The sequence below is a fragment of the Mustela lutreola genome, chromosome 17, assembly GCF_030435805.1.
Source record: "Mustela lutreola isolate mMusLut2 chromosome 17, mMusLut2.pri, whole genome shotgun sequence".
In the NCBI taxonomy this organism is placed as follows: Eukaryota; Metazoa; Chordata; class Mammalia; order Carnivora; family Mustelidae; genus Mustela; species Mustela lutreola.
The window spans coordinates 23,784,090-23,806,541 of record NC_081306.1 but is presented as its reverse complement, the minus strand read 5'-3'; the positions used below and the strand labels follow the sequence as shown (position 1 = coordinate 23,806,541).

Sequence of the window (22,452 nt, the reverse complement as noted above, 5' to 3'; positions counted from 1 at the left end):
TCCTTCAGCCTGAAACTCATTGAACTCACTCTACATCCTTCCAGTCCTGGAATGTCTTTATAAAATGAAATATTTGATTGTCCAGTTACTGCTGAAGAGGATGAAGGGGAGGAAGAGAAAAATGAGGTATCCTGAGAACAATTGAGCCAGCCAACATGGATCACTTGGCCACATGTAATTTTTTTAACAGGTTCAGCCCTGGTGTAAAATATCAAATCCTTCATTTTTCATTTTTTGAGGAACCTCTACACTGTTTTCCAAAGTGGCTGTACCAACTTCCATTCCCACCAGCAGTATGAGAGGGTTCTCCTTTCTCCCAACTTCTCCAACACTGGTTGTTTCTTGCCTTGTCAGTTTTTGCGGTTCTACCTGCTGGAAGGTGGTATCTGTGTGGTTTTGATTTGAATCTCCCTGATGGCTAATGATGATGAACAGTTTTTCATGCATCTGTTAGCCATTTGTATGTCTTCTTTGCAGAAGTGTCTGGTCCCATCTTCTGCCCATTTTTTGACTCGATTATTTGTTTTTTGGGTGTTGAGTTTGAGAAGTTCTTTAGAGTTCTTGGATATCAGCCCTTTGTAGTGTCATTTGCAAATAAGTTCTCTCATTTTGTGGGTTGCCTCTTTGTTTTGTTGACGGTTTTTGTTTGTGGCACAGAAGCTTTTGATCTTGATGAAATCCCAAAAGTTCATTTTCACTTTTGTTTCCCTTGCCTTTGGAGGTGCATCTAGGAAGGAGTTACTGTGGCTGAGGTCAAAGATGTTGCTGCCTGTGTTCTCCTCTAGGATTTTGGTGGATTCCTGCCTCAGTCTGAGCTCTTTTATCCAGACTTTTCACGACAGACAACAAACTGATGGTTGCCAGCATGGGTGAAGTAGGCGATAGGGATGAAGGAGCTGCTTGTCCTGATGAGCCCTAGAGAATGCATGAAAGTGTTGAATCCCTCTGTTGTATTCCAGAAACTAATATATGTGAACCATATTGGAATTAAAGAATTACAAAAAAGCAAAATAGTTTGCAAACTGTGTTAGGTGTTTGGAAATGTTTAGCCCTGTCTTTTCTATTTGGTTTTGTTGGTAAATCTAAACCTATTACAAAGTGAAAAGTTTATTAGTAATCATTGCTTTTTTAAATTTTTTAATGCATAATGTAGCATAGTTATTCCTACCATTACTTACTAGTAATTGACACCTATTCTCTTCTATTGTTTTATTTATTTATTTATCTATTCATTTATATTATTTAAACATTTTATTTATTTATTAGACACACAGAAAGAGATCACAAGTAGGCAGATAGGCAGGGTGGCGGGGGGGAGAAGGTCCCCGCTGAGCAGAGAGTCCGATGCGGGTCTCCATCCAAGGACCCCAAGATCATGACCCGAGCCAAAGGCAAAGACTTAACCCACTGAGCCACCCAGGCACCCCTGTTGTTTTATTTAAATAATAGCATTTATGTTACCGAAATTGAGTAATACACAACATAGAAATCACAGAAAGAGCAATTACAGATGTTTTATGTTAAGGTAAAACATATATAACATTTTGTATTCTATCATAATGTAGGTTTCTAATCTAGAATGGGTGTGTCCTTACATGGCGCTCTAAGAAGTTGGTGCCTGCCATTCCAGGGGCTAATTACTCATGGAGGGAAAAATCATGGTTGTAATACTAGAATGATGAATACCAACAACGGCTATTTAGAGGTTACTGGAGGGGTTAAAAGAGATTTGATATGGGGGGACCACCTTGGTGGCTCAATTGGTTAAGCATCAGAGTCTTGATTTTTGCCTCAGGTCATTATATCAGGGTCATGAGACTAATCCCAAATCGGGCTCCACATTGAGCATGGAGTCTGTTTAGATTCTCCCTCTCGGGTGCCTGGGTGGCTCGGTGGGTTAATCCTCTGCCTTCAGTTCAGGTCTTGATCTCAGGGTCCTGGGATCGAGCCCCACATCATGTTCTCTGCTTGGTGGGGAGCCAGCTTCTCTCTTCTCTCTACCTGCCTCTCTCTCTACTTGTGATCTCTTTGTCTGTCAAATAAATAAATAAAATCTTTTTTAAAAAAAGATTCTCCATCTCCTTCTAGCCCACCAATTCAGTCTTTTTTCTCTTGTTCTCAAAAATATATGTATATGTATATATGTATATGCATGTATGTATGTATAAATGTTTGATTTCAAGATACACAGTTAATTGTGAATGTTTATAGGAAGGGACCATGATTAGATTTTTTATTTTGTCACTACTGCAATATACTGTCAATTGCTGGTCAGCTTGTAAAGCTGCACTTACTAATACTGATTTCAAGGATAGTGAGCACTCTTAAGCCTCATATTCTATGACTTCTGAGACTCCAAGGAATAGGAATTTTTTCCTGGAGGACAAAAGTGTTCATTATTCTTGGCACAAGGTATATGCTGTCGATAGTCCTCCATCCCTTGTTAAAGGTGCATGTCTTTGTTCCTGGCAAGATTTGAAGAGTGCTTGCAAGAAGAGTGGCTTGAATTGAAAGTCCTGGAGTGAAAGAGTGGGGATGGAGTAGTCATGGGACAGAAGTTACTTTTTATTTAAGAAGTATCAGTGTTGGGACTGTAAATGATCAGGAAAGTAAGGCATCCTGGCAGTCATTTGGTGTATGATGGGCAGCACTACACTAATTTCAGATACCATGGGTCATGATAGGGAGGAGAGGAGAGGGTTGGTGCCCTCTGGTGTCTTCACTGACAAGCCCTGTCTTGTACACACAGTGGCTGCCTTCACGGTTGCCTGCAGCTCTTTACCCGAGGGTTTCCATTGGCTTCCTTGGCTTCTTTGGCCATGGCAGTGAGCTCAGGAGCCAGGTAACCAATGTCCATAAGAGCAACACTCATCCTGTGCAGGTCTTTTTGCACTTGGATGGGATGACTCAGGGCTGTTCTGCATGTATTTAAAACGTTCCCAGTGGATGGAGACAGAGTTGCCCAAGCAGTGCCCTCTAAACTAACACCCTGTCCTGTGTGTTGGCTGCCTCCTTCTTCACATCTTAGCTCCCGTCATTTCTTCCCACCAAAGATCCTTCCAGAGAAACTACTTGTACTCACATCCTTGTCTTAGAGTCACTTTCTGAGGCACCCAAACCCTCATAACTCCTGGTGCTGCCAACAATGGTGGGTGTTGTCTCTCTGTGCCCCAGGAGAGGATCTACCTTTTAAAACACACACATTCTTGGGAGATCTCAAAGATCAGTCATGAGAACCAACTTATATTTTTCCCTTATGTAGGAGAACTGAAAATCAACACATGCAAGGCAGTAGGGTGACCTAGATAATAGTGAGATTATTCAACTTGTCACACAAAGTGGAATGCTCAGGCTGGAAGGAGACATACATTGTAGTATCATTATCAGTGGTACTGTTACTGAGTTCAAACATCCTATCTCTTGAAGGTTCTTCTTTGACTTCCATTTTGTCCATAAGGGTACTTCTTGGTTATATGCTCACCCTCAACTCACGTCCAGTCCTTATCTTTGTATCCAGTCCTAGACTCACTCTCATCCAACCCTACCTCCCCTGCTCCCACTTTCCATGTCCCTTCCTCCTTTTCTGCTCTTCGATGTTTGCCAAGATCCATCTTGGCTCCAGACTCCTACTCTTCAGGTGTTGGAAGATCCTTGGGTCCATCATCTCTCTTGATCCCCTCTAGTTAGTAGGAGGGGGTGTGAGTATGAATGAAGGTCTTGCTCTACCTTTCCTTATATCCTGGCCCTCCAAGGGGGAATGGGCCCCAGTCTGGAGTCCAGGATTGCCTGGATATTAGTCTATTTCAATGAAGGAATTGAATTCAACTATAATTATACATTGGAAATGAAGTCTCAATATATTTCAGAAGAATGAAACCCACAAGAGTTGTTCTTTGATCATAATTGCAAATGTGCTGGATTAATCAAGAAAGGATAACTAGGATTTCCCCCATATATTTGGAAATTGAATAGCTTTTTGAATAAAACTGCAAAAGGGAATCTCATAGGAATAACCGGTATGATATGAATGAAAATGATACTGCATATGTGGCATTAACATAGACTTCCAGGGGGGAGACAAGATGGCGGGGAAGTAGGAGGAGGCGCCCATTCAACCTGCTCCCTAAAGTGAGCTGATTACCTTCCAAAGATCTCCAATCACCCACGAAATCAGCCTGAGATAAGAATTATACACGTCTGGATCTCTACTGGAGCAGAAGACGCCAGTGGGCAGGTAAAGCAGAGTGGGAAAGTCGGACTGATATCAGAAGATAAAGAAAAGGGGGAGGGAGCCTCCAGAAGCGACCCATTGGAAAGTAATATCCCAATATGAGAGTGCCCTGCACCTGGGGACCAGCATTAACTCCGGAGTCTGGTAGAAAGCACTCGTCCCAGACCCAGGACAGTTACCCCTGGCGCAGAGCCAGAGAGAGTGCAGCAGAGAACCCAGGTCCCTGAACCACCAGTGCGCCTGAGAGTGCATGGCGCCTGGCTCCCCTGAAGCGCTGGGAGGCTTGCCAGCCAACAGAAGCACAGCCTTTTTGCAGTCCCCAGGCAAGTGCCCTCCTGTGCCATCAGAGTCCGAGTCGTGCCCCACACCCTCCCCTGAGAGAGGTGCACACAAACACCAGCCAGGTGCTCTAGGATCCCAAAGACCAGGCACTCCCAGCCTGGGCCAGCAGGAAAATCTCAGTGTGTGATCACTGCTTGGAACTTCTCTGGCAGTCTGGAGCTGTCCAGACAGCGGCCACTGCCATGGTTTTGGATACAAGCAAAAAATCCTGAGTCCCCGGGGACCGCGACTGGGAACCTGCCCTGCCAGCGGCCAAGGGGAGATTTATATGGGCTCTGCAGCCTGACTGAGGCTTCTCTCTGAGAAGGAGGTCAGCGTGCAGTTTGCTTTCCTCTAAACCTACAAAAACTATCAAAAGCGGTCAAGGCAAGAGAGAAAAACAAAAGTGAACAAATATAAAAAACCTCCAGAGAACAAAAGCCTGAAAAAAACAGTTTCCTCAGAGCCCACCCCCTTGAGGGGGGCGGGAGGACTTAGCTGAGAGAACTTCAGGGGCTGAAAACCCACGTGGCAGGACCCTCCCCCAGAAAACCAACCAGGAAAGGGAAAAAAAAAAAAAAAGACAACAAGAGAACAACCACCACTACTTCATAGGACAATTTTTATTATTAATTCTATCCCACTATTCTGGCTAATTTTTTTATATAGTTAATTTTTTTATTATTATATAGATGATTTTTTAACCTATTTACTGTCAAAGTAAGATGTGCAGTACATTTCTAGAGCGTATCATGCTTAGCGAAATAAGTCAAGCGGAGAAAGACAACTATCATATGATCTCCCTGATATGAGGAAGTGGTGATGCAACATGGGGGCTTAAGTGGGTACGAGAAGAATAAATGAAAGAAGATGGGATTGGGAGGGAGACAAACCATAAGTGACTCTTAATCTCACAAAACAAACTGAGGGTTGTTGGGGGGAGGGGTTTGGGAGAAGGGGGTGGTATTATGGACATTGGGGAGGGTATGTGTTTTGGTGAGTGCTGTGAAGTGTGTAAACCTGGTGATTCACAGACCTGTACCCCTGGGGATAAAAATATATGTTTATAAAAAATAAAAAATTATATTTAAAAAAAAAAAGATGTGCAGTACATCAAATTCCATAATAACCTTCTACCTGAATTTTTTGATACATACACCTGTGTTTTCCTTTTGCATTTCTATTTTTTAAATTTCTTTTTTTTATTTTAGTTTAGTTTATTCCTTTTTTTAATTTTTGTTTTCTAATATTCATATAGAGTTAAACTTCAAGGTAATTCCCTTTCCCCAATCAATGCCACACCTATAGGCAAACCAATTCCTAATCCCCCCTTATCTTAGGAAAGTTGAGTCCTTTAACAAAGATATCAAGATACATCCAGGAAAAATCAAAACAACCTTCCTCACCCACACCGAGAATTTACAACCACTCTCCCATCTTTTTCTTCCACCAGTGTTTCTATAATTTTGTGTTTGTCCTGATAGTATATAAATCTTAAATGTGGGGTTCTTTTTGACAAGGTACTTCCTTTATTTGCATATATATATATATATATATATATATATTTTTTTTTTTTTCTCTTCTCATATACTTTTATCAGTCTTTTTGTTTGTCTGTGTCTGTTTGTATACTTCATAAATCTTACCTAGGACCCATTTGGGCTAAACCTTTTCTTCTATCTCACTTTTTGTTCCTATTTCTCTCCCTCTCTTTTTTTCTTTTCCTTTTCTTTTTCCTCTCATTTGGGTGGGGAACCCTGATTGCTCAGAAGCATTCCAGGGTGCACCTTGATTGCACCACAGTCGATACACCCATATACACCCATTCAGCCATCTATCACCAAAATGACTAGGAGCAGGAATGCCCAACAGAAGAAAAATACAGAGGATGAACCTTCTGCAACAGAGCTAACGGCTATCAACATAGACAATATGTCGGAAAGAGAATTCAGGCTAACAATTATCCAAGCAATAGCTAGGTTGGAGAAAGCCATGGGTGACCAAAAGGAATTGATTAGGGCTGAAATGAAAACGACGAGAGATCATGATTTCAATATTAGGGAAGAGCTGAAAGCTACCAAGGATGAGCTTCACAATGCTCTCAATGAGTTCCAATCTAATCTAAATTCTCTCAATGCTAGAGTAACTGAGACAGAAGATAGAATTAGTGATCTGGAGGACAAACAGATAGAAAGGATCAGGAAGAAGCCTGGAACAAACAGCTTAGAAGCCACGAAAACAGAATCATGGAAATAAATGATGCCATGAAACGTTCCAACGTCAGAATTATTGGAAGCCCTGAAGGGGAGGAGAAAGAAAGAAGTCTAGAAGATATAGTGGAACAAGTTCTTCATGAAAATTTTCCAAATCTCATGAATGGAACCAGCGTTTATGTACTAGAGGCTGAAAGGTTTCCCCCCAAGATTAGAGATTCTTCAAAGTCCTTGAGACACCTAAAAGTAAGAATGAAGAATTAGAATTGTAGGCAGAACCTCTTGAAAGCAGCTAGGACAAAGAAGATCCTTACGTACAGAGGAAAGCCCATCAGAATAACGTCAGACCTGTCCACTGAGACCTGGCAAGCCAGAAAGGGCTGGCAAGATATATTCAGAGCACTAAATGAGAAGAACATGCATCCAAGAATACTTTATCCAGCAAGACTGACATTCAAAATGGATGGAGAGATAAAGAGTTTCCAGGATCGGCAAGGCTTAAAAGACTATGCAACCACCAAGCCGATACTTCAGGAAATATTAGGGGGCTTCTTTAAAGGAGGAAAAAGCCCAAGAATAGCATTGAACAGAAATATAGAGACAATCTACAGAAAGAAAGACTTCAAAGGTAACATGATGTCAATAAAAACATATCTATCAATAATCACCCTCAATGTGAATGGCCTAAATGCGCCCATAAAAGGGAACGGGGTTGCAGACTGGATAAAACGACAGGACCCATCCATATGTTGTCTACAAGAGACCCATTTTGAACCTAAAGATACACCCAGACTGAAAGTGAAGGGATGGAGAAGCATCTTTCGTGCCAATGGGCCTCAAAAAAAGGCTGGGGTAGCAATTCTCATATCAGACAAATTAGATTTTAAACTAAAGACTGTAGTCAGAGATCCAGAAGGACACTACATCATTCTGAAATGGACTATCCACCAGGATGATCTAACAATTGTAAATATCTATGCCCCCAATATGGGAGTAGCCAATTACACAAGAAAACTGTTTATCAAGAATAAAGAGTCATATTGATATGAATACACTAATCGTTGGAGATCTTAACAAGCCTCTCTCAGAAATAGACAGATCATCCAAGCAGAAAACCAATAAAGTAACAAGAGCATTGAATGACACATTGGACCAGATGGACCTCATAGATATATACAGAACATTCCACCCTAAAACAACAGAATACTCATTCTTCTCAAGTGCACACGGAACCTTCTCAAGAATAGACCACATACTGGGTCACAAATCAGGACTCAACCGATACCAAAAGATTGAGATGATTCCCTGCACATTCTCAGATCACAATCCTTTGAAACTGGAGCTCAATCACAAGTAAAAGTGCCGAAGGAACTCAGAAACCTGGAAGCTAGAGACCACCTTGCTTAAGAATGCTTGGATCAACCAGGAGATCAAGGAAGAACTAAAACAATTCATGGAAACCAATGACAATAAAGACACTTCCATCCAAAACCTATGGGATACAGCAAAGGCGGTCCGAAGGGGGAAATACATAGCCATCCAAGCCTCCCTCAAAAAAATTGAAAAATCCAGAACACAGCAGCTCTCTCTACACCTTAAAGAACTGGAGAATCAACAACAAATCAAACCAACTCCACACATAAGAAGGGAAATAATCAAAATTAGAGTTGAGATCGATGAGGTAGAAACCATAGATACAGTAGAACATATCAATGAAATTAGAAGATTTTTTTAAACATTCTTAGTTTATTAATCCTCTCATGAAAAATCTGCACAATCACCAAAGATAAAGCCACTGCAGCATCTTTACTCCTTCTATTGTCCAATCTCCAGCTCACTTCTTTTTGCCAGCACCAACATTGGCTTTCGCAGTCCCCCTGACTTTCTTCATTCTGTTCTTGCGTTCTTTTCGCTGTTTTCTTGAGGTCTTTTTCTTCTCATACAGACCATGTCTTGCAAGTCTATGTTTGGGTTCATTTTTCTTTGCATAATCCAAGGAATCATAAATCATGCCAAAGCCAGTTGTCTTGCCACCACCAAAATGGGTTCTGAATCCAAATACAAATATGACATCTGGTGTGGTCTTGTACATTTTGGCTAGTGTTTCCCGAATTTCTGTCTTAGGTACTGTTGCCTTTCCAGGATGAAGGACATCAATAACCATTTGTTGGCGCTGAAGTAGTCGGTTGGTCATGAACTTCCTGGTCCGGATAGTTACTGTGTCGTTCATGATGGCGGCCAAGCTTCAAGCAGGCGGAGAGGAAAAAAGACTAGAAGCTGGTTTTTTGAAAGAATCAATGAGATTGATAAACCATTGGTGACACTAATCCAAAAGAAAACAGAGAAAGCTCAAATACATAATATTATGAATGAAAAGGGAGAGATCACAATGAACACCAAAGAAGTAGAAACAATCATCAGAAGTTATTATCAACAGTTATAGCCAATAAAATTAGCAACCTAGATGAAATGGATGCATTCCTGGAAAACTATAAACTAGCAAAATTGAACCAGGAAGAAATTGACAACCTGAATAGACCAATATCTAGTAACGAGATTGAAGCGGTGGTCAAAACCCTCGCAAAAAAAACAAGAGCCCAGGACTTGATGGATTCCCCAGAGACTTCTACCAAACTTTAAAAGAAGAAATCACACTTATTCTCCGGAAGCTGTTTCAAAAAATTGAAGCAGAAGGAAAACTTCCAGACTCTTTCTATGAAGCCAGCATTACCCTGATCTCCAAACCAGGCAAAGACCCTACCAAAAAGGAGAATTTCAGACCAATATCACTGATTAATATGGATGCTAAGATTCTCAACAAGACCCTAGCAAACAGTATCAAAAAGCACATTAAAAAGATTACCGATGGGGCGCCTGGGTGGCTCAGTGGGTTAAGCCGCTGCCTTCGGCTCAGGTCATGATCTCAGGGTCCTGGGATCGAGTCCCACATCGGGTTCCCTGCTGAGCAGGGAGCCTGCTTCCTGCTCTCTCTCTCTCTCTCTGCCTGCCTCTCTGCCTACTTGTGATCTCTCTCTGTCAAATAAATAAAATCTTAAAAAAAAAAAAAAGATTACCCACCATGATCAGGAGGGATTCATCCCTGGGCTACAAGGATGGTTCAACATTCGCAAATCAATGTTATAGAACAAATTAATAAGAGAAGTGAGAAGAACCACATGGTCCTCTCAATTGATGCAGAAAAAGCATTTGACAAAGTCCAGCATCTGTTCCTGATTAAAATGCTTCAAAGTGTAGGGATAGAGGGAACATTCCTGAACTTCATCAAATCTATCTATGAAAGACCCACAGAAAATATCATCCTCAATGGGAAAAAGCTTGCAGCCTTCCTGTTGAGATCAGGAACACGACAAGGATGTCCACTCTCACCACTCTTGTTCAACATAGTATTAGAAGTCCTACCAACAGCAATCAGACAACAAAGGGAAATAAAAGGTATCCAAATTGGTAATGAAGAAGTCAAACTCTCTTTCTTTGCAGATGACATGATTCTTTATATGGAAAACCCAAAAGACCCCACCCCCAAACTACTAGAACTCATACAGCCATTCAGTAATGTGGCAGAATACAAAGTCAATGTACAGAAATCAGTGGATTTCTTATACACTAACAATGAAAATACAGAAAGGGAAATTAGAGAACTGATTCTATCTACAATAACACCAAGAACCATAAGATACCTGGGAATAAACCTAACCAAAGAGGTAAAGGATCTGTACTCAAGGAACTACAGAACACTCAAGAAAGAAATTGAAGAAGACACAAAAAGATGGAAGACCATTCCATGCTCTTGGATCGGAAGAATAAATATTGTTAAAATGTCTATACTGCCTAGAGCCATCTATACTTTTAATGCTATTCCAATAAAAATTCCACCAGTATTCTTCAAAAAGCTGGAGCAAATAATCCTAAAATTTGTATGGAATCAGAAGAGACCCCGAATCGCTAAGGAAATGTTGAAAAACAAAAATAAAATGGGGGAGTATCACGTTCCCTGATTTCAAGCTTTACTACAAATCTGTGATCACCAAGACAGCATGGTACTGGCATAAAAACAGACACATGGACCAGTAGAACAGAGTAGAGAGCCCAGATATGGACCCTCAACTCTATGGTCAAATAATCTTCGACAAAACAGGAAAAAATATACAGTGGAAAAAAGACAGTCTCTTCAATAAATGGTGCTGGGAAAACTGGACAGCTATAAGTAGAAGAATGAAACTTGACCATTCTCTTACACCGTACACATAGATAAACTCAAAATGGATAAAAGACCTCAATGTGAGACAGGAATCCATCCGAATCCTAGAGGAGAACATAGGCAGTAATCTCTTCGATATCAGCCACAGCAACTTCTTTCAAGATATGTCTCCAAAGGCAAAGGAAACAAAAGCGAAAATAAACTTTTGGGAATTCAGCAAAATCAAAAGCTTCTGCACAGCAAAGGAAACAGTCAAGAAAACAAAGAGGCAACCCACGGAATGGGAGAAGATATTTGCAAATGACAGTACAGTCAAAAGGTTGATATCCAGGATCTATAATGAACTCCTCAAACTCAACACACACAAAACAGATAATCATATCAAAAAATGGGCAGAAGATATGGACATACACTTCTCCAATAAAGACATACAAATGGCTATCAGACACATGAAAAAAATGTTCATCATCACTAGCCATCAGGGAGATTCAAATTAAAATTACATTGAGATATCACCTTACACCAGTTAGAATGGCCAAAATCAGCAAGACAGGAAACAACATGTATTGGAGAGGATGTGGAGAAAGGGGAACCCTCTTCCACTGTTGGTGGGAATGCAAGTTGGTGCAGCCTCTTTGGAGAACAGTGTGGAGATTCCTCAAGACATTAAAAATACAACTTCCCTTTGACCCTGCCATTGCACTCCTGGGTATTTACCCCAAAGATACAGATGTAGTGAAAAGAAGGGCCATCTGTACCCCAATGTTTATAGCAGCAATGGCCACGGTCGCCAAACTGTGGAAAGAACCAAGATACTCTTCAACGGACGAATGGATAAGGAAGATGTGGTCCATATACACTATGGAGTATTATGCCTCCATCAGAAAGGATGAATACCCAACTTTTGTAGCAACATGGACGGGACTGGAAGATATTATGCTGAGTGAAATAAGTCAAGCAGAGAGAGTCAATTATCATATGGTTTCACTTATTTGTGGAGCATAATAAAAAGCATGGAGGACATGGGGAGTTAGAAGTGGGTTGGGGTAAATTGGAAGGGGAGGTGAATCATGAGTGACTATGGACTCTGAAAAACAATCTGAGGGGTTTGAAGTGGCGAGGGGATGGGAGGTCAAGCTACCAGGTGGTGGGTATTCTATAGGGCATAGATTGCATGGAGCACTGGGTGTGCTGAAAAAATAATGATACTGTTATGCTGAAAATAAATGAATGAAAAAAAAATTTTTTTTAAAACATAGACTTCCTTCAGTCCTGGTAATTCAACTTTGGATAGAAAGATTTATGGTGTTCAAATCATCCCATATTAACAGAGAAGGTATTACACCTAAAACATCTCTAGAAACGCCACTTATCTCTGTAACCTCACTAGGTGTCAGTGTGGAGCTTACATTATGTACATACATGGAAAAATGACAAGCTGATTCTCATGCTTGCTCTGTGTGGGATCTCCATGACACTTACTAATTTAAGTCAACAGGTTCATCATACGCTTTTCTGTCAATGGACTTCTGGACAGCACCCAGACAGTGTGGCACCACCAGGTGTCTGAAAGTAGGAGAGGAAGAGTCAGAGGTGACAGGGATAGCGAGAGGAAGGGACAAAGGGGAATTGCATGAAGACAGGTGGGACGTGGCCCAGGAGTGTGGAGGGGGAACCATGGCCCACGGAGGAGGGGCTTTCAGTGTTGGGGCAAGAAAAGGCAGGAATCCCGAGCATCAGAGTTCTCTGAGCCCAGGGCTCCAATCTCCCTCCAGCGGCCATTTCACTTGGGAAGGTGAGTCCCCGTCATTTGGCCTGGAAATGTGGGACCCAGCCTCAGGATCTGTCAGGGAGAGAGGTGGCTTGAGGGAGAGCATGCTGCTCTTTGGCAGGTAGTGTCTAGTGCTTGCCCCGTGGGGAGGTGGCCCTGAGCCATCTCTCTCCCTGCCCCTGTCCCTGCTGCATTCCTCCTGCACCAGCAGGGCCTATCTCAAGTTCCAGAACCAGGCTCCAGGTCCTGCAGCCTGGAACTGACACAGAGGCACAGCTGATGTCAACCCAGAGTATTGAGAATAAGGTCCATCTTCTCCCTCTGGAGCTATCAATGTGCAGTAGGATGAGGGGTTGCTATCCTCAAGTTCACTGCCCATCCCGACACAGGATGTTAGGTGGATGGCTTCAATCCTTGCAGCCTTCTCCTACAACCAAGCAGAAATGTCATACTTCACCAAGCCTTCTTCTGCTAGTGAAGAGATGGCAATTAGTACTCGAAGGTAAAATTGGTTCCTTACCAGACTGATGGAAATGATTTCATCCATCTACCATATCTAAAGCACCTTTCATTGAAAATACGATCTAAAGAGATATGCAGTAAATTCACAACACATGTGAAGCTCCCTCTAGGTTTGCATTTTGACCCTGTCACCTGTGTGTCCCTGAACCCTTTATTGGCATGGTCAAAATAAACTCTCACGATCAAGATCATGGTGCTAGATGATGTCTTGTATCAGTGTACTTTCATATATCCTGACCTGACTGGAAATTATTCCTAAGAGGAAGAAGAAGGAAAGAAAAATTGTAATTGTGTAGTATGACAATTTTGGTGGGCAAACACATCTATCTTTACATTTTAAAAAAAATATTTTATTTATATATTTGACAGAGATCCCAAGTAGGCAGAGGCAGGCAGAGAGAGAGGGGGAAGCAGGCTCCCTGGTGAGCCAAGATCCTGATGCAGGGCTCATTCCCAGGACCCTGAAATCATTTCCTGAACCAAAGGTGGAGGCATCACCCACTGAGCCATCCAGGTGCCCCTGTAACTTTCCATTTTGTATGTCAGTAGTCTTTATTATTGAACGGAGTGGTGCAAGCACTACACATTATGTAGTGACATTGTCAAGTTCGGTTCATTCTTCACTCACACAGAAAGAAGTGATTTGTTTGTGTCTGAGGCGCTGACACAGAGGCCTGCCCTGGTGTAGAGAACAGGCTCCCTGGAACCAGAGTTGCCTCAGTGCCTCCCGCTGAGAAGCCCCAGCTTAGAGCATTGCGGGGATTCCCAGGGAAGCAGGCAGAGGGCGCCCAAGCGCCTCAGGCCAGCAGGGGCGCTTTATCTATCTGCACATGCACCACAGCAGACTTAGTTAGCAGAAGGTTCGCCATGGCATCATCTGACGCTGCATTCCTCACAGCCAGAAGGGTTTCTGCCACCAGCTGAGGACCCAGGGCCCCTCAGAGGGCCAGGGCTGCATTTGCAGCCAGTTCTGATGCTACCCTGGAGAGACCCCCGGGGCTTTGCAGCAGGTTGGTGCCTCCTGTGGTGCGATACAGAAGCGGCCCTGTTGGCTGAGAGCTGAGGAGGGGGCACTGGGCGGCTTCCCGAAACCTGCTGGTAGGTAAGCCGCCTCATTGTTACATTTTTGGTGTTGTTCCCACGGTTTGGTCCTCATTTTCCTCGAGGATATTTGAACAAGACCTGTTTTACTCAAGGATCCCTGGATGGGGGGTCACGGGGATGCCATACCGGAGATGCCATGGTGGGTTTGTTACAGAAGCAGGCTTGTTTCTTGGGAGAAATCCCGACTCAAGAGGAACAGGAGCAGCATGTAGTGGGGAGCTGATAACACAACCTGCTGACTCTCAGGGTGTCTTAGAAGAATGCACTTGGGGCCCACTTGCAGATTACTGCTGCAATCAGAGCCCCAGGTAAAAACAAAGTGCCGTCCAGTTTGTAACCTTCAAGGTTAGAAGTATCAGCAAATGTTGGGTTTGTTGAGAAGGAAGGAAAACTGAATGTAGGCCAAAGAAGCTGTGACTGATCCTTTGGCACATTGGGGAACTTTGGAGAGGTTCACTGTTGTCAGAGACAGGGGGCAATTTGAAAAGCTGTTAAGAACCAGAAGTGCATTGGAGGCATCTGGTGGTACAAATCTTTATGGCTTTTCATGGGGGAGGCCTGTTGGAGGAGGTGTGGGGGGGGCCTGGATAGAGAGATGAGAACAGAGTTCTGCTAGCTGGAATAGTGGGACACCCATGTGCAAGATCAAGTCCATGTCCTACTGTTGGTTCCCCATTTATTTGGAGTGGTAGTGTGTCAGAACACCCCCTACCAAAACCTCTTCCCTCTGCTGTGACGTTCCCCTTATGACTTTGTCCCGTCTGATCAAACGAAATAAGTCAGTCAGAGAAAGGTAGGTACTATACGATTTCACTCATTTGTGGAAATTATGATATAAAGCATATGAGCGAAGACAAATTAAAAAGAGGCACACTACAAAACAGACTCTTAAATAGAGAACAACCTGTTGGTAATCAGAAAGGAGGTGTTGGTGGGGCAGATGGGTTCAACAGACGATGGGAACTGAGTTGTATTCTTGTGATGAATGCAGGGTATTGCATGGAAGTGCTGAATCATGATTATACACCTGAAATGAATACAACAGTGTGTGTGAGTTAATTGTACTATAAATTAAAACTTCAGGAAAGTTTCCTTGGAGGAATTTCAAATCAACAGTCAAGCTCTTTGTATTTAGTGGTTTTGTGTTTCAGTGCCAGCAAAGCCTTTTCTAGTTGGCATATCCCATGTTGGTTGAATGTGCATGACAGTTGTAAACTACTCAAGTGAGCCTTGAGGAACAGAGAGGTTTAAAAGGGAGAAACTCTCACCCACTCCCCATGTGAAGGTTGTATCTCCTCAAGATTGAAACCAGTGAGCCAGCATCACCTCACTGGGGATGGTGTTAACACAAAGGATTTGAGGAACAGCAAGTACAGAACCAAAGTAAGGAGACAATTCCAAACCATATGTTGTTTCTAAACCAGGACTCTACATATGATAGGAGCCAGCTAAAAATATATATTGGCACTTGTTTGGACTGAAGGAGAGAGGGTTTCTCCATATGAAGGCCAACTCAGAATCCTGTATGCCTCCTGGAAGTGTCCTCCACGAGTGGCTATGAGCAAAATAGTGAAATACTGTGAGAGTGCACTGAATGAAATCAGGGAGCGTGTTTGGGGACATAGAGTACACTGAAAAACATGAAGCGTTCATTAGAGACCGTGTTGTAAGACTAGGAATACGTACGGGACATTTCCAAACAGTATTGTTCTTTCAAAAGAACAGTTTAGAACTCTATGTGTTATCAAAAGTGGTCTGCTCTGTTGTAAGTTCAGAAACCATGCATTTGGATTGGAATCAGGATTCAGTTAATAGTAGAGTTAAAGGAATGACTTTTGAATTCTGAACCATCTAAATGTCTAGAAATGCTCACGAGATCAAAATTAGTGTTTTCTGGGAAGGCCATAATCCAAAGAAGTTTCTTCCTTTTGCAAGAGACTCAGAGATGCAGAAAATGACGTGTTCTTTGCACAGAATATGGAGAAGGAGCAATAGTGAGGAGAGGAATGCAGGCCTGGTCCAGACATGTGGGGAAGGCTGTCTCCCCAGATGATTTGTATTTCAGTTGGTGCAGTATTAACCTTCTTGTGACCAGATGATGTATAGGTCAAGTCAGGCTTTGGTTCTTCCTTTAAAGGTGTCCCGTGGACCTAAGCGTCCATTCCCTGGGGTTTGGGAGTGCAAGGTTTTATTAGCAGTATTGGAGAGAGACTTCTCGGGGGAGGTTGGAGAGAATCTTTGTGGAGATCTTTCGCAACAGAATCTCCAGGTTGAAATGTATGGCAGTCAAGGTAAGTGTCCCCTGGGAGTGCACTATGAAAAAGTCTGATCTACTGCAGTGTGGTTAGGTTGAATAGAGGCAACTCGATCTTTGCTTTATTGAAATACATCCCACTGTGGGTCCAGAGAGGCAGTGGTCGAATGCACAGTGTCCAGTGACTAACTGCAAGTAGGGACTCAGATTTCCAAAAAGGGGTAGACTTGAGATTTAGGAGGACGGCAATCCCTTTGACCCAGGGAGCTGGAAAGTCTCTGTAGATTTTGCCAAATGAGTCCCCAGTATTGTGGTCTTTGTGTGAGACTAACTTTGAAGATAGAGGACAGTAATGTACAAGGAAATTGTAAAACTAGTGAAACATCGCATATTGGTGGAGAGCCTGCATGGTAGAATGGGTTTCCTGGTCACTGTGTATAGTTCAAGAGGGCTTCCCTGGGAGGGGTAATTTTTTCTAACAGGATTTTAAGTGCCCCAGTGAGAAAACATGAAGACAAGATGAAGAACCAATGAAGGGTGGCCGCCCTGGCCTCAGCCCGAGTCAGACTGTTAATGGGAGAGTCAGGGTTGGCCAGGAGCCACCCTAGCTGGAGCCCTGTCACTAGTCCTGTGCATCTGCATCACCAACCTGCCTGCAGCTATGCAATTCCCCGGGATTTCAGTCCCAGTGTCCAGATTTGTCTGTGTTCCTGATTTCTCAGCCCAAATACCAGCTCTCAGTGGGGCCTTCTCAGGGCCTCTGCTTTTATTTTAATCTGTCATAGAGAGAACATATTGGATTCTAAGGTCACTAGAGCAATAGGAGTTGAAGTACATAAAGAACCTGCAGGGGCTCCTGGGCGACCCAGTGGGTTAAGCAGCAGAATCTTGATTGCTTCTCAGGTCATGATCTCGAGCTTTTGAGATTGAGCCCCAAGTCAGGCTCAGTGCTGAGAATGGAGCCTATCTGGGATTCTCTCTCTCCCTCACCTACCCCCCTCCCTCTTCGCTCACAAGTGTCAAGACCACTTCTCATTATGCGGAAGATTGTACTAAGCAAAATTTGTGAGTCAGTGATTACAGAAAAGCTGCTCCTGTTTGTTGAAGATATTAAAATAGTTGCTTAGCTCCACTGATTCATGCACTTCCCACTTTTTTCTTTTCCTTTGTTGCTTATTTCTAATTCAGATATCATATGCATAGCCCTTCCTGAGTTTTCCATGCCTCACACATACTTTCAAGGTTCCTTTGTGACTTGTAAAGAAAGCAGACCTTCTGTTGAGCATGCAGCTTTGTGTCCCTTCAGGATTTGTTGTTTACATCTCCGTTAATGTTTCCAACTCATTTGAAATTATCATGCCACCTTGACATCTTACAAAAGAAGTGTAATCTATATGCATCGTATGATTTCATTTAATTATGGTGTATTTCTTTATTCGAGATTTTATGTTCATGACTAAGGCCTGAGAATATCTCTCAAGTTCATTGAATTTGGAAAAATCATATATCCTAAGTATGAAATTTTGAAAGTTTGCATATTGGAATATGAAATATGAAAGATGCATGTTTGTATCTCCTAAATGGAGATGACTTCCCTCTTAAGTTAAGGTCATTTGCTGAGCAAGGGGCAAGTGGACGTAATCATTGTGGGGGAAGAAAAAAATGTCTTCCATTCTTTTCCAAACATGCTGCAGTTGCTCCATTATCTTATGTCTGGATATGGGCAATTACTTTTTCTTTTCAAATTTTTATTTAAGTTCTAGTTAGTTAACATGCAGTGTATGGATATAAGCAATCTTATGATGGTATCCTTTTTTTAACCATTTTTTGATTTCATAAATTAACATATTCCTTTTTCTTCTTCATGCTAAGAAAATCAACAAAGGTATCATTCTGTTTTTATGACCCAATTCTTTTTTTTAGGATTTTATTAATCTGAGAGATGGAGAAATAAAGAGCATGCATGGAGGGGGTTAGGCAGAGGGAGAAGCAGACTCTGCTGAGCAGGGAGCCTGCTACATGCCTAGATCCCAGGACCCTGAGAGATTACCAGAGCAGAAGGCAGGTGCTTAACCCCTGAGCCACCCAGGTGCCGCCTTATGACATTCTTAATATGACATCTTTTATAACTGAAGCTTTTCCTCGCTGATGGGCTTTATCTTTTTTCCCATCAATAACCAGGAGATAGCATTTTTCTTTGAATATTCTCAATAGTGTTTCAGGTCTAACATAATGTTGTAATAGCATTACAAATTTTTTTTAATTTTTTATACATATAAGACTAGATCTTATTATCATTATATGATTAGGCATATAGACATTATAATAATATATACTACTCTAAATTTAGAATCCCTCCAGAGTTTGGGTTTTCAATATTTTCTTGTGATCCCCTAAGATGTAAATTATTTATTGCACAAAACGCAACATCTAAATCACTCCCAAAATAATCTTTCATTTAAAAATATTTTTTTCATTTGCTGCAAAGCACAACAGAATAAATTATGAGTTTGAGTAATTTGTGAACTTTGTTCTGAAAAAAACCTTCATGATGAAATATTACATCTTCATTGTAACAGATTCTGTTTCTGTTCTGTGATATCAGTGAGCCAGAGATGGCCCCTGTGTATTGGCAGCTGCAACCCATGAGCTAAAGACCTGTGGCTGGTGACTAAGTCAGATTTGTTTTCTACACATCCAGTCTTTTAAAAACATAACCCTGGAGAGCAGATCTTTAGGTATTGACTGCCTGCCTCAATTCTGTATGTCATGAAACTGTGACCAGTATTTTCTTATCATAAATAAAGTCAGTGAGTCAATCAAGCAATCCAGATTAATCCTTCAGCTCTAAAAGACCCTGAACAACTGTTGGCTTTCTAAATCCCTGATGCAGAGACCCCGCTCCCCCAGCCAGGCTGCAGAAAGGCATTACTTAGGCACATGTGTATCCTGTTCAATATCCCCAGTATTGGAAGGATTAATACTGTAATGGACCACCCCTCTTGCAAACCTGTCATTCCCCCCAGGAAAGGGGGTTGCATGTTACTGCCACCTCATGGTCACATCTTTTTCCTTCAGCCTGAAACTCATTGAACTCACTCTACATTCTTCCCGGCTTGGAATGTCTTTTTAAATTTGAAATATTTGATTGTCCTATTAATGTTGTAGAGGATAAAGGGGAAGTGGAATGTCTTTTTAAATTTGAAATATTTGAATGTCCTATTACTGCTAAAGAGGATGAAGGACAGGAAGAGAAAAATGAGGTATCCTGAGAACAAATGAGCCAGCCAACAAAAATCACTTGGCCACATACAATTTTTCGAACAGGTTCAGCCCTGGTGTGAAATATCATATCCTCTATTTTTCATTTTTTGAGGAACCTCCAAATGGGCTGTACCAACTTCCATTCCCACCAACAGTGTGAGAGGGTTCTCCTTTCTCCCAACTTCTCCAGCACTTGCTGTTTCTTGCCTGGTCAGTTTTTGCCATTCTACGTGGTGGAAGGTGGTATCTGTGTGGTTTTGATTTGAATCTCCCTGATGGCTAATGATGATGAACAGTTTTTCATGCATCTGTTAGCCATTTGTATGTCTTCTTTGCAGAACTGTATCGTCACATCTTTGGCCCATTTTTTGACTCGACTATTTGTCTTTTGGGTGTTGAGTTTGAGAAGTTCTTTATAGTTCTTGGATATCAGCCCTTTGTAGTGTCATTTGCAAATAAGTTCTCTCATTTTGTGGGTTGCCTCTTTGTTTTGTTGATGGTTTTCGTTTGTGGCGCAGAAGCTTTTGATCTTGATGAAGTCCCAAAAGTTCATTTTCGCTTTTGTTTCCCTTGCCTTTGGAGGTGCATCTAGGAAGGAGTTACTGTGGCTGAGGTCAAAGATGTTGCTGCCTGTGTTCTCCTCTAGGATTTTGGTGGATTCCTGCCTCAGTCTGAGCTCTTTTATCCAGACTTTTCACAACAGACAACAAAGTGATGGTTGCCAGCATGGGTGAAGTAGGTGATAGGGATGAAGGAGCTGCTTGTCCTAATGAGCCCAGGAGAATGCATGGAAGCGTTGAATCCCTCTGTTGTATTCTAGTAACGAACACTATATGTGAACCATAATGGAATTAAAAGAAAATGAAAATAGTTGGCAAACTTTGCTAGGTGTATGGAAATGTTCAGTCCTGTCTTTCCTATTTGGTTTTGTTGTAAATCTAAACCTATTTTAAAGTTTATTCATAATCATTAATTTTATTTTTTAATACATAATGTTGCATAATTAGTGCTACCATTACTTAGTAGTAATGGACACCTATTCTCTTCTGTTGTTTATTTAAATAATAGCATTCATGTTACAGAAATTGAATAATACACAACAATATAGAAATCACAGAAGGAGCTATTACAGATGTTTTACGTTAAGGTAAAACATATATAACATTATGTATTCTATTATAATGTAGTTTTCTAATCTAGAATGGATGTGTCATCCCATGGTGCTCTGGGAAGTTGGTGCCTGGCATTCTAGGGGCTAATTATTCATGGGGAGAACAATCATGGTCATAATACTAGAACAGTTAATACCAACAAAGGCTATTTAGAGATTACTGAGGGGATAAAATAGAGTTGATAGGGAGACTGCCTGGGTGGCTCAGTTGCTTAAGCATCAGAGTCTTGATTTTGCCTCAGGTCATGATCTCAGGGTCATGAGACTAAGCCCAAATCAGGTTCCACACAGCATGGAGTCTGCTTAAGAGTCTCCCTCTCCCGTGCCTGGGTGGCTCAGTGGTTTAATCCTGTGCCTTCAGGTCATGTCTTGATCTTAGGGTCCTGTGATCGAGCCCCACAACATGTTCTATGCTTGGCCGGGAGCCTGCTTCTCCCTTATCTCTGCCTGCCACTCAGTCTACTTGTGATCTCTCTGTCAAATAAATAAATAAAATCTTTAAAAAAAAAAAAAAGTTTCTCTTTCTCCCACTATCCCACCCCACCCATTCAGACTTTGTTCCCTCTCTCTTTCTCAAAAAAAAAAAAAAAGGGGGGGTGCCTGGATGGCTCAGTGGGTTCATGTCTCTGTCTTTGGCTCAGGTCATGATCTCAGGGTCCTTGGATCAAGCCCCTCATTGGGCTGTCTGCGCTTCATGAGTCTGCTTCCTCCTCTTTCTCTGCCTGCCTCTCTGCCTACTTGTGATCTCTCTCTCTGTCAAGTAAATAAATAAAATCTTTAACATATTTATATATATATATATATATATGAATGATGTATACTTATATATGGTTGATTTCAAGATGCATAGTTAATTGTTAATGTTTATAGGATGGGAACATGATTACATTTTTTATTTTGTCACTACCACAATATACTGTCAATTGTTGTTCAGCTTGTAAAGCTGTGCTTATTAATAATGATTTCAAGGATAGTGAGCACTCTTAAATCCTATGCCTTCTGAGACTCCAAGGAATGGGAATTTTTTCTTGGAGGACAAAATTGTTCGCTGTTCTTGGCACAAGGTATAGACTGTCGATAATCCTCCATCCCTTGTTAAAGGTGCATGTCTTTGTCCCTGGCAATATTTGAAGAGTACTTGGAAGAAGATTTGCTTGAACTGAAACTTCTGGAGTGAAAGAGTGGGGTTGGAGTAGTCATGGGACAGAACTTACTTGTTATTTAAGAAGTATCAGTGTTGGGACTGTAAGTGATCAGGAAAGTAAGGCATCCTGGCAGTCACTTGGTGTATGATGGGCAGCACTACACTAATTTCTCAGTATTTCAGATCCCATGGGTCATGATAGGTAGGAGAGGAGAGGAGAGGGTTGGTGCCCTTTGGTG

General features: G+C 41.8%; 2 protein-coding genes across 8 annotated transcripts in view; one reads left to right on the top strand and one right to left on the bottom strand.

Annotated features, from left to right (window-relative positions):
- LOC131820142 (transport and Golgi organization protein 1 homolog) overlaps positions 1-22,452 on the top strand; it is a 118,274-nt gene that overhangs the window by 70,010 nt on the left and 25,812 nt on the right. The gene's annotated exons all lie outside the window — the stretch shown is intronic.
- Positions 8,491-9,037, bottom strand: LOC131820146 (small ribosomal subunit protein eS24-like). Its single transcript, XM_059155726.1, has one exon. It carries the CDS (start codon positions 8,992-8,994, stop codon positions 8,599-8,601), a length of 396 nt encoding a protein of 131 aa, XP_059011709.1. The 5' UTR covers positions 8,995-9,037; the 3' UTR covers positions 8,491-8,598.